Source organism: Dermacentor silvarum, chromosome 2 (genome assembly GCF_013339745.2).
Source record: "Dermacentor silvarum isolate Dsil-2018 chromosome 2, BIME_Dsil_1.4, whole genome shotgun sequence".
Taxonomy (NCBI): domain Eukaryota; kingdom Metazoa; phylum Arthropoda; class Arachnida; order Ixodida; family Ixodidae; genus Dermacentor; species Dermacentor silvarum.
The window spans coordinates 93,661,279-93,674,549 of record NC_051155.1 but is presented as its reverse complement, the minus strand read 5'-3'; the positions used below and the strand labels follow the sequence as shown (position 1 = coordinate 93,674,549).

The window sequence follows — 13,271 nt, the reverse complement described above, 5'->3', positions numbered from 1 at the left end:
CAGTTTTATTTAAATATTGGTGCAATATACTAAAGTCTCACTATGGGGTCTCTTATTTTGTCGTCATCTTCGCGGTAAGCGCGCCACTTCTCCGAGACACCTACGGCCAATTCGCTCGGCGCCGCGGCTTCCATCAACCAAGCGCCCATCAGCGGGTTTTTTTTTTTTTTTTTTTTCTTCTTTTTTTTGAGGGCGCGCAATAGCGCAAAAAAGTTGCGGCAACGTGGGGAAATCCGAAAAAGCACTTCTCCTAGAACGGTTGACACTCAACTTAGCTGTAAGTGGTAACGAGTAAATAAAAAAGGGGGAAGCGGTGTGCAACTTAGAAGAGGACGTAAACGGCGGCTCAGAGACGCGTCGGTCCTCGAGTGTGCGCGCCTGCCACGTTCTACGTTAATGAGCAAACACGAAGCGTGGGCGCCAACTCGTAACACCGGGCGGCGGCACCTCAGCGCGCCGCTTAAAATTTGAGCCCAGAAAATTCCGCGAAGAAGATCCGCTCTTGAGCCGCGGTGCGGACCCAGGGCGCGCGCCACTCGACATCTCGGCGCGCGCGCTAACCTGATCGCCGCTTGCCAGAGGTAAGGGAGGGCGGAGAGGAGGAGCGAGGGAGAGGAGAACGGCTGATTGGTCTCACTGAGTTCGTGGTTATATAGGCGCCCTGACCAAGCCTGCCTGCTTCTGCCTCTGCACGTGTCACGTTACTCAACATGGAACCCCGAGTGCTTCTATGCTTGGTCCTGTTCATAGCAGGTGGGTTGGATCGCAGTAAACTTAACGTTAGTACCAAATGTTGACATAGCAAATTTCGTGCGAACTAATCTTGACTATGATATCTTGCTGGTACCAGGGAAAATAAAATAGCGTAAAAGTTAGCTTATTCGCCTTAAACAGCTACATATATAGGTCACGGATAGAGCATTATGGATAAAAGCTGCTCGTGCTAGCTCGGTGAGTCACAATTTACAAAAAATTGACAACAGGGGGGGGGGGGGGGGGGAAGATACGCTATTGTAAATAACTCTACTGCACTAAGCGCACAAAAATAAATATAGGAAAAGGAAAAAAAGAACAAGTTAGTCCCCTCCACAGACGATACGAACGTTGCAACTGCATCGGGTGTCAGCAATGGTGAGACAACCACAAGTTACTCAACTTGGGAAATCCTGACCGGTTCGATGGAGGCCCTTAGTAACGCTTGATGACTACTTCCGCCGTACCAGGTCGTCTTGCTTGTCGGTTATTGGCCTTAGTACTACGTTTGGTGCTACCGAACAATCATGTTCTAAGGTACTGTAAGGGCACCGCAGTTAGGTGAGAACAAACACTTTAGTCAAAGTTTTACTGCCACATCCTTCCGAAAAAAGAAAAGGGAAAAAACAAATTTATGCGTCGTTTTGTGCAGAGGTCATCAAATCCTCGTCACTCAGATTCATTTGATAGGAACACCATTATCTTAAACTACGGCGTCGATACTGCTCCGAAAGCGTCTTGAAGCCCTGGTGAGGTAGTTGCTGTGGATGTTGGTTGTCACATCCAAGGAGTTTCTGCTGTTGTAAGGCTTCCTTTTGACGTTTTCTTTACAGTTTCCTGCGCAAATTAGTCCAGTGGGTTTAAGTTCCAGAGTAAGGGTGCCACACGATAAGAGTAACGTGGTCTTCAAACCACCTCGCCATCGCGCCAGTATATACTGTTCGCTAATTTCTTACGTTTATTATCCTTTTCTCTTTTTCAACTATCACAAGCGCAGTACTTATTGTTTAGTTTACTGCAAATCAGTTCTGCGGAAGCCGGCAAGGTGTAAGAAGGTTTCAAAATAGAAAAGTTGGTATCCACCCAACTGCAGCACAAAATTATGATGAAACCTCATACGTGTTAATGAGAATAAAAACATCGCAGTTTATTATCTTCAGCTGTGAAGTTTTGTTTTTGAAAAACCTGTTTCCACAAAGTCCAGGGGAGGGTTCCGTTTGTAGCCTTATGGTGCAGTCGTGCGAATGACAATCTTCCCTTTCGCGGTTAGTTTACTGTTTCTTCGTTTTTTTTCCCCCACTACGAGTCAGTGGTTCTCCTCTACAAGTGTCTAAATAGCCCAGTTGCCCATTTGTTTATAATTTTGTCCCCAACACATACGGAACGGATTGTGTCCTCTGCCTCCCGCACTTCGAAGGATGGCCAGCCTATATTCTCCTGTGCTGCTTAATTTGTAGCTTTTCCGAGTGCACCCAAATATAGCCTTCCCAAGAACCGTTTGCACTCATTCGACTTCGTATCATAAACACATTCGAAGCGGTTACATCAGGCACTGGACGTATCAATATAGCCAACAATATATTGGTACCGGCATATTGTTCGTGGATCACCAGGACGCCCCCTGGTTTGTGGAGCTAAACGTGTTTCTAGACATGTGCGCGCTCTACAAACTTTGTTCACGTAAATTGATCAAGAAGCAAAGAATCTACGTCTTCCGCATAATATAGCGCTGTAGTAACCATAAGCAGTTTTAAAATTGCTAAGTCCGTGTTCAGTAAAACTAAATCAAAATAGCCAACCTCTTTTCCACGCGCGCTTCTGAGACGCATACATGGCCAGGCCACTCAAATCCAACATGGCGACGAACGAATGCCACGCAGTGGTCCTCCGTGTCCGCTGCGCTGCGGAGTGATTTGTCTCTGTTGAATCTTTGATTCCATGCGAACTAAGAACGTGCACAGCACAAACATCTTTAATTTAATTTATTTTATTTGTTCACACTGTCAGCGTGTGCCAACACAGGAGTTGCGGTTACATTACTGTCTTGCACAAACTTAGCACATGCTTAAAAATTCAATATATAGCAACCAGGCTAGGACATCATAACATATCAAAATATGAAAACAATAAATCACATGGGTTAAAAACAACAAGTTAAAGTACATCACCGTATAGCCAACGAAAATATATCAGAGATTTGAAACAATGTAACGCGCCAAACAATTGCAACCGACAAACAGCCAACAATAAAGACGATTCAAAAATAACCACGTGGAAACGTAATCCCAACCACTTCCAAGTATTTGGAAACAGCCTTTTTCAAAAGCCTGTAATTCAGGAAACTTTGCTATATATTGTGGTAAGTTGTTCCACTCATCTATATGCTTCGAACCAAAAATGAGTTTTTCAAGGATTCTGTTTTATAACTAGGTGGTTGTAGGTGTTTTGAATGCTTTGTTCTGTGGTTAGCAGGATTCTCTAAACTGCTGTTTTTTTTGTAAATATCCCAAATAGTCCGCGCTCAACACGCGAAAAAAGAATATGAACCTATTAGGCTGCACTTTTCGCTTGACAGTCATGAGTCCAGCACTGCCTCTAAATTCGGACTGGCTTCTAGTGTATAAGTTAAAGATAATCCTCAAGGCCTTGTTTTGTACACGCTCAAATTTTAGTGAGTTTTCTTGCGTGTATGGCTCCAAAATACGACTTGCATAAGTCAGTACAGGAAATGCAGCCATTTTGTAAGCCATTGTTTTTACCTGCGTGGTGGCCTCATGAAGTTTTCGTCGAAATGACCAAAGTTTACGCATGTTCTTATTGCAAAGGTTGTGAACATGTACTCGATCAGTTCCAATCATGTGTAAGATGAATCTTTAAGTATTTAAGTTGCTTAACTTCAGTTCATTCTGCACCGTAGATGCTGTAGGGAAGCACTATGAATTTTGTTTATGCGTCATACGCATAAAATAGTTTTTGATGCGTTCATTTTCATTTGACACTCGTCGCAGTAGAGACCAACATTTTTTAAATGGTGACGAAGGTCCTTTCATTAGCGGAGCATACGCAATATTTTAGCATACACAATGGTGTCATCTGCCACAATGTATTATTGCTACTTGCGGTGAAAAACCTGCGCCCATATCGGTAATATAATGGAAAAAAGTAAACTGCTTATAACGGATCCTCGGGACACACCCGATCGAACTGATTTATTGGCACTACAAACATATTTTCTTGAAACAAAATGTTCGCATTTTGACAAATATGTCTCGATCCATTTTAATATATGTGCATTACCTAAGAAACGAGACAACTTTGTAAGAAGCTTTTCTGTGGGATATTCTAACATATGCTTTCCGGAAATCGATAAATATATCTATTCGACTCTTTCCATCAATACACTAACCGATTTCACGTGTAACGTCAACGAGAATTGTTAACGTCGAGTAACCTCGTCAAAAGCCGCGCTGATTTTTACCCAAGATGCCATTTTCTTCCACAAATTTCATAAGGTGAGTAGTTAAAATGTGCTCCAGCGATTTGAAAAATGTACTTGTCAAAGGGGTTAGCCGGTAGCTAGCGACATAATTTTTGGAACCTTGTTTATAAACTGGTATTATCTTAGCCCGCCTCCAGCTTTTCAGAACGTTACCGGGTTCAAGAGATTCGGTAACAAATATCCACAAGAATAAATGAGCACTACTCAGCGTATCGCTTAAAAAAAGCGTTAGAAATTTGATCAGAGCCTGGATATTTTTTTCTCATCTAGTTTAAGAAGTAGATTCAGAAAACCATCTTGTCTTATAGCTATCTCAGATAGACATTGCTTACTACAAAGTCGTGTTTGGGGTGTAGAGCCACTGTAGAGCCATCGCCCCAAGTGAAAATGGATTCAAAATATTAATTGAAAAGGCAAGCCATTTCAGAGCTATTCGTGATAATTGCATTTTAACTTGTCAGAAATTCAATTCCGGATTTGCGCCCTGAAATGTACCTCCAAAACATTCCCGGAGACGTTTTAATTAATTTGGTTAGTGTTTCACTCATGTAGCAGTGTTTCGCTTGAATAATTTCGAGTTTGAGCTTCTGTGAAATGGAATTAACTCAATGATATGCTGTTGCGGAGAATATTTTTCCAGCCCTGATTCGATTTGAAAGAAGCTTTTTATTAATTATTTTCAGTTTATTCCATGCGTTTCTACTGTTAACTTTCTTGGGGTGCTTGGGAACAAATAGTTCAATTGATTTCAATTCCACACATTTCAACTTCTCTCAAGCAACATTTACTGATGTAATATCTAAAGAAATACAATTGGTTAAATCATCGTAACCGTGCTCTAGAGAGAGAGAGAGAGAAGTCATAAGGGAAAGGCAGGGAGGTTAACCAGGCTGAGCCCGGTAGGCTACCCTGCACTGGGGAAGGGGGAGAAGGGATTGAAAGAGGAAAAGGAAGAGAGAAATTCACAGTTCACACCTTGCACATGTACAGTTAAGCGTTCATCGCTGATTTTCATCACAGGCGGTCATATAGGCTTGTGCACTTCAAAAAACGCAGCAGCGCCTTTGTAGCCCTGTACATAGAAGACGCACGAGGCCACGGGTCCAAGATCTTCTCCTCCGTAAAAGGCCTGTCGTCTAAGTGCCCCAAAGCAGTCCGAAGGGCAATCCTCTCTTCTTCGTATCTAGGGCAGTCACATAAGATATGTCTGGTGGTTTCCTCAACACCACATGTTCTGCAGTTGGCACTGTCCGCCATTCCAATTAGAATGAATAGGAGTTTGTAAAAGAAACTCCTAATCGCAGGCGGCACAGTAAGGTTTCTTCATGTCGTTTAAAACCGGGTAAAAGTTGCAATTGCATCTGTGGGTCCATGGCATATAGGCGCCTGGTTGGTAAACTCTGGTGTATTCCATTTTCTTAGAGTTATAGAATGGGCAAGACTGCTGAGGTGCCGCGCTGCATCCGTTCTTGACAATGGTATTGGCATTCTTTCATATTCGTCATGTGCTTCACAGGCAGCTTTGTCGGCACATTCATTGCCAGTGATGTTGCAGTGCCCAGGTAGCCACTGAAATACAATGTCGTGGCCTCTGACCACCGCTTGATGGCAGCGTAATCGTATCTCTGCTACCAATTGTTCATGTCGGCTGCGGCACAGAGCTGATAAAAGTGACTGTAGGGCTGCCTTTGAATCAGAGAATATAGCCCAATTATTGGTGATTGTTCGTGCATATAAAGCACTGCGCTACGGAGGGCGGCAAGTTCAGACACTGTCGATGTTGTGACGTGGCTGATCTTGACCTTCTTGCAGAATGATGCCGACGGAATAACTACCGCACCAGTAGAGCTGGTCAGAGTCGAAGAGCCATCTGTATAAAAGTGAATGCGATCAGAGTAGGAATCATGCAGCAGATGTAGAGCAGCTTGATTCAGGGCACAAGTTGGCAAGTCGGACTTCTTTGTAACTCCTGGAATGGAGAGCCGCACTTGTGGCTGCCGGAGACACCATAAAGGACAAGGTGGTCTTGCGGCAGACGTGAAGTCTGATGGAAGAGAAGATCGATAGGAGGTTACAATGCCTGAAAAAGTTGCATCTGGTCTACTTTCCGGGAGAGAAGCAAGGCGTTGAGACTGTAGTCGGGAAAGGTGTCGAAGATGATTTCGAAGGGTGTCTGTGGCGACATACGTTCTGATGGGATGTTCCCTGGCGATGGCAATTGTTGCAGCTGTTGAAGCGCATCGCGGTAGGCCAAGACAAGTTTTAAGTGCTTGAGCTTGCATGCTCTCAAGCACTCTGAGGTTTGTCCTCCGGGCGCTTGACAACACCGGGGTGCTGTAAGGCAAGAAACCCATAAAGAGCGCTTTGTATAATTGCAGCATAGAACGCACCGATGGTCCCCATGCTTTTCCGGCGATGGCTTTGAAGAGGTGACTGATCGAGAGGAGTCTTTTCCTTAGGTAGGATACATGAGGGGTGCAGGAGAGGTCGCGGTCAACAGTGATCCCTTAAAACCGATGGTTCTTTTTGTACAAAATAGGCTGGCCATTAATAGACACAGGATATTCGGCCATCGATTTTCGCGTGAAGGCGACTAATGCGCATTTTTCTGTTCAAACGCCGAGACCTTGTCTCTGGAGATTAGTAGACGTCATCGTTGCAGCCTTTTGTAGCCTTGCGCGAACTTGCGGGCGAGTTACTCCGGCAGCCCAGATGCAGATGTCATCTGCGTAAATTGATAGACTGACAGGCTGTAGCAAGGATTCCGCCAGTCCAATCAGAGCCAAGTTGAACAAAACTGGGCTTAAAACGCCACCTTGTGGAACCCCACGGTTGGTATAGTCGTCGGTAGTTTGACCATCTTCAGTGACTACAAAGAAGCTCCTTTGGGTCAGGTAGCTACGAATCCACCGAAAAGTGCGGCCTCTGATTTCAGCAGCCACGAGCGCGTCAAGAATTGCTTCATGGGAGACATTATCATAAGCACCCCTCACGTCTAAAAATAGCGCTACAGAGATGCGTTTGGATGATTTTTGTTGTTGAATCGACGACACGAGATCAATGACGTTGTCGACCGACGAACGACCACGTCGAAAACCTGTCATCGCGTCTGGATAAACATTGTAATGTTCAAGAAACCACTCGAGGCGCGTGAGGATCATCCTTTCCATCAACTTGCCAACGCAGCTGGCGAGAGCAATAGGCCGATAGGATTTCAGTTCAAGGGGAGACTTTCCTTGCTTTAAGATTGGTACAGATGGCTACGCTTCCACTCAGGGGGAACAACACCGTCACTCCATGCGACATTGAGATGATGCAGCAGGACCTCTCGTACTTCATGATCAAGGTGGCGGAGAGCAGCATATGTTACGTTGTCGGGTCCGGGCGAAGAGGAAGGCCTGCAAATAGCTAAAGCAGCGTTCATTTCTTCCATGGAGAAAAGTTCGTCCATTGCCGAAACTTGCATGAGGGGAACTTCGTACAATTCAAGATCCTTTTGTAGCATTCTGTCACTTGCAATTTCCGCACAAAAGTATTCTCCTACATCCACTTCTCGACTGCCTTGGTGGAGAGCCAGTGCCTTAAAGGGGTGGCGCTGCTGAGGAGAAGAGCGAAGGCCCTGGAGAGTTCGCCATACGCAAGAGAGTGCTTTGCGGGGGTCCAACGAGTTACAGAATGAATGCCATCGTTCGTTGTCTAATTTGTCCATGCGACGACGTATTATCTTCTGCGTGCGCCTGGCCTCCCTAAGGTCTAGAATCGACTTTGTGCGTCTGTATCTCTTTTCGGCACGCCGACGTATTGCACGAAGCCTTTGTAATTCAATGTCGAAGTCTGTGCGAGCAGGTGACCATGAGAAACTGCGCGTTGCAGCATGCATCGCGTCCGCAATCACAAACTCTATGCTGCGTGAAGGCCTCTCTGGCATTCGGCGTTCACCGAGGCTTGAAATGAGGGCCAATCAATTGTTCGAGAGACCATAGGGGAAAACAGATTGCTTAGACTTTTGGCGGCAACGTAAGTAGGAATATGGTCAATTCCGCGCGTTTCCAAGTCAGTAAACCAGTAGACGCTCGAAGTAAGACATCGCGACACCAAAGTCAGGTCTAGGCAGCTGCTATACGACGACCCTTTCAAGTATGTTGGACTGCCATTGTTCAAAAGGCAGAGGTCATGGTCCGAAGCAAAAGATACAAGAGTCTGACTTCTTGAATTGGTTCTTGTACTTCCCCAAAGTGGGTGATGGGCATTGAAATATCCTGTGATGATCCAAGGACTGGAGGTCGACGTCAAAACATTTCCAAGCCTTGTGTAGTCCAAACGGCTTGATGGGGAAATGTAGCCTGCGACGAGTGTGAAGGAGAGACTCTTCTTCTTTATGCTGAGGCACACATACTGGTTGTCGTCATGAGTAGGCACGGCCTGGGCCACGTAGGTGAGCTCTTTGCGAACATAAACGAGGACCTTGCTGATTTTGTCACACGTGGCGGAGGTAAAAGCTTCGTATCCTGATAATCTGAGGATATTTTTCACGTTTCGTTCACAGATGACTAGCACCGGAAACCGATTTACATATACAAATTGGCGAAAATAAGAAATACGTGATATCAGGCCTCTCGCATTCCACTGCAGAATTGAGGCATTCTTTACGTCTTCTTGAAAAGGTCGCCTCTGCAGAAGTGGGCGAGCCATGTTTCTAATGTAAGCTTTCAAGTACAGGAGCGAGAGCATCCAGTACTTGTAAAGCGCATCGAGCAGTCGAAGTTTGTGCATTTCCCAAAAGTGTGCGAATCACAGCTATTAATGACTTCAGCAGAATAACCACCTGCACATCCTGTTCAGGCAGCTTGTCGGAAGCAAGAGGTACGTTCGATGAAGGAGACGTACGTCGCTCAAGCTCAGCAGGTGGGCGTGCATTTGTCAGTGCAGGCCAGGCAACGTCATCTGGGCTTCTTTGTCAATCAATACGTTGCGTCCGGTCTCGCGCAAGGACTGCTGTTTCTCAATTCGAGGTGATGACGCTTCTGGACTAGGTTGGTGCTGTGGGGGTTTTTTTCGCGTTCTTTGGAGAACGTCTGCGGTGGCGGCCGGAGCGTCGTTTTTTCACAGAAACAGCTGCTTCCCGGTACGTAGAGCCTTCCATTACCATCTCCTTAAGTATACTCCACTCCTTCTTGATTCAGGGGCAAGTTCTCGATGTGGCTTCATGAGATCCCTTGCAGTTTCGGCACTTAAATTCAGTTGCTTGGCAGGATTCCATGGTGTGGAACCCAGCGCAGCGTGCACATACTGCAGCGTGATTACAAACACCTCTGACGTGACCCAACCGAAGGCACTTGTGGCACTGCAGAGTTTTCGGAATGAACAGCTTTACGGGGTGGCGAAAATGGCCGACCTTGACATTAGATGGGATGGTGTCGCCCTTGAAGACTATCTTCACACACCGTGAATTGCCAATCCGAGATACCTGGATGATGGTACTATCAGGAGTGGCTGTCTTGACTAGGATAGGCAAGTCTTCATTCGGTATTGCTACATCTACGTCATAGATGACGCCTGTTGCTGTATCCTTGTCGACAGGAATGTGGGAGCGCACTTTGATCCCGTTCAGATCGGTTACTGTACGCAAGATGTCAAACGCGGTTGCATGCACGACATCTACGGCGAGAATGTTCTTGCGAGTGTTAATTCGTATGTCGGTGATTTCATTGGGAACTAATCTTTCAAGGAAGGCGGAGACAGCTTGCCTATTCAGATGCCGCAGATTGTCCGAGGAAACCACCGGCACGAAGAGTATGGCGGGGGCTCGAGGACGGCTCATGTTCTGCACTGTAGATGTACTTGAAGGCGAAGATGTCCTGAGGCTCCTCCGCTTCGCTTTGCGGCTTCGTACGGATTCGAAGCCGTCTTCGGAGTCTTCTCCGCTGGCCGAGTAGAGTTCCGTGCTGTCACTGGCGGCATCGTCCATTTCACTGTTACGCTTCCGCGACGGCACCGCGGAACGCGAGGTCAGGTCGGGAGAGAACCGGGCAGTGTCGACGTTCATTACTGCCGGCGGGGGACCTAAGTCCCGTAGCTAAACACCGAAAAAACCGAAAATCAGCAGGAGACGGGAAAGCACCAGTCAACTAGAGACACACTTCGTCGTCTTCCCCTCTAAATGATGCAATATTGCAATATTATCCGGCTTTAGATAAGTCAAGGACTGACGAAGTTTTATTCTTTTCTGCTCGATTGGATGTGGTAGCTGCATGCCTGATCACCAATTTGTGGTCGGAAATGCCTTCTACTGCATCACACCAATATTTCGATTGTGGACAGACCTGCTCAAAAAGACCAAATCGAGTAGTGATTCTCCCGATTTGTAGGTTCGTGTGGTTGTAGTTACAATTTGCGTAAAGTCGAGAGAGAAAGTTGGATCCGGAAGAATACGAGACGGTGCTTGTTCATTTTGGCCTTTTTGATAATTTGCCAAGTCAGTATGTGGTAAATTAAAATCGCCGGCAGTTATAATCTTACATTTGCTATGGGCGAACTTGAAAACTAGAAATTGTTAAGCAGTACCACGTATTCTTCGGTGGGCCCTCCAAAGATGTCCTACTATTATTGGCCCTCCACCAGGCACTGGTGGCGCATCTCAGTAGGTAAATTCTTTGGATTGAATATTATCAAAAATACCTAAAGCATGTTGTACGCATAGCTGAACACGCCATAGCAAAGGATTATACTGCAAACGTTTCAGAAAACAAATGTGTCTAACGCTGAAACTGAAATTCCGGGCCTAAATTTACATATCAGTTTAACAGTAGTTGTCACGCGAGCAGGCAGGCGTATGAAAAGCGTTCGAAGAGCCGTGTGCTGTTATTGCATTAGAAGCGTCGAATAACCAAAGCACCTAGTCTGCAGATGCGGCATGGAAGAAAGGGGCGACGGATAGCGCAAGTATAGCCGAACGAAGAAGTAACGGAACAAATATTCATATAATGTTATTAGGATAAATTATTTATCAGACAAACGTAAAGTAAACCGCATGACCTACGTCGTGTGTTGGTTCGTGGCGTTCGCGTGCACTTTTCATCTGGCAAAGGAGTATACCACAGGTGTTTAACTTTAGCTCAGCTATATTAAGAAGACCACTACGTCCTCATATTCGTTCTTTAAATCGAATTTCGAACAGCACAACAGCACGAAGACAGCGTATATGGCAGTACCCGAATGATCCAACGAAAACATTCTTAATAAATTTCGAGCTATGTGGAACATGACTTAGTATGAGAATTTTAATGTTGCCAATAGTCCCCACTGGGGCAGCATCGACAATTGCCGACAAGGATGAGCTAAAGGTGCGCACCTCAGACGTTTTGCAACAGCATAAATACATGGGAACGCAGTACCATCAATGCGGTGGAGCACACTGTTGTCACTGTATGCCAGTATATTCCCGAGATTTAAATTAAATTATAGAGTTGAACCTCCCGAAACTGCACAGCTTATTATAAGGGATGCGGTGGTGGCGGGCCCCGGATAAAGTTGGCCGCCGGGATGATTCCCTAACGTCGTTCACCAAAGCACGGTACGTGAGCTTTGTTGCGTTGCGCAACCATCGGAATGCGGCCGCGACGGCCGCGAGTCGATCCAACGACCTCTTGCTCGGCAGATCGAAGCCATAGCCCACTGCGCCACCAGGGCGGTTTATTCTCAAGATTGAGCGCCTTGCTAAAGTGAATATCTTTGCTTTTTTTTTTGCATTTCAGGTTCCCTAGCAGCTGAAGCGGAAAAGGCGCATTCCCGATCACGTAAGCCTGAGATGCGCTTTCCACTTATTTTTTTTTTTTTTAATTCTTGTTCGTGGAGCCAGGAATGCATCTCTACAGCTTATGCGTTCTTTGCTAAATACACAGCAGCCGCGTCAAGTGTGACCAAGCCAGCTCGGAGTAATTTTCCTGGGCGGTGGTTCCGAAACCCTAACGAGTGAGCGCGACCGCTATATTCGCTCTGCACAGCAGAGGCTGAACCGCGCTGCCCCTTATCAGCACCGGTTGGGCACACCACCGCGAGCATACGTACTTTAAGCGGCCATGAGTGTTACTGCAAAAGAAAAAAGTTAATCAGAATGCTGGCAGGTGTTGCTCGGGGTGCAGAGATCACGCACGCAGCAATATCTTCGAGAGCATCGAAGTTGTGAAACGAGCTGTATCACAGAAAGGCGAAAAAAAAAAGCTCCCATCTGTTTCCAGCTGTAACGCACAGGACTAAACGGGCACGCAAGGCAGGCATAAAATCAAGTATACGCAAGCGGCCCTTCATCGTTGAACGTGACAAACGAACAGAAAATGACATTAACGCATTCCGTAACAACGGTACGCAAGAAAAGTGTTTTGACGCGACGACACGCAGAGAGTCATCAATCGAAGGACGTTTTTCCTGGACACAAAATCGCAGAGTAATTTCTCTCTTTACTCGTGTTCGCGCTTATGTGACCTCAGTCAGAGAATTACTGTTTGACTTCGTATAGGTCCACTTTTCTAGTCGGCCCCGGTACCAACAAGCTCCGGAATTTACAATAAAAACCGAAGTTCATTAGCGATTTTTATGCAACTATGCCTGCCCCAGATGAAGGAAGCACATGTCCCGATATCTCACTGTGGTATAAACTGAGGGACACAGATGCATAAACAGGGAAGCTAGTACGTAGTAGCCTTTTCTAAGCATTATGCCCATTGCGTTGCAGCAATCGAACGTGGAAAATTAGTGAATCTCCTGATGACGACAGCACTGTACTTAACTATATTTGTTTCTAATTAGCAAACCGTCCAACTATTCTACTAACCAAGCTTCTTGATGCTTAAGCCGCATTGTATCCGGACACAAGATCCTGTAATGCGCTTTTGTAAGTATAGTACACTGTAATGCATCTTGTAGTATACATACAGACTTTGTGGCTTTGCACTACGCTCATGGCGCGCACGCTTCGATCGCGCGCGCCGAACAGCCCCCGTGATTTCGAGCTCCACCGCGC

At 46.0% G+C, this 13,271-nt stretch overlaps 1 protein-coding gene across 1 annotated transcript in view; it reads left to right on the top strand.

The window, feature by feature from the left end:
- The first annotated feature begins 356 nt into the window (after positions 1-356).
- The window catches only part of LOC125943648 (longicornsin-like), a 38,377-nt gene continuing 25,462 nt past the window's right edge, over positions 357-13,271 (top strand). The window contains exons 1-3 of the mRNA XM_049663100.1: positions 357-581; positions 657-753; positions 12,007-12,048. Of these exons, the coding sequence (XP_049519057.1) occupies positions 711-753; positions 12,007-12,048 (85 nt within the window). The 5' untranslated portion in view covers positions 357-581; positions 657-710. The remainder of the gene's footprint in view (positions 582-656; positions 754-12,006; positions 12,049-13,271) is intronic.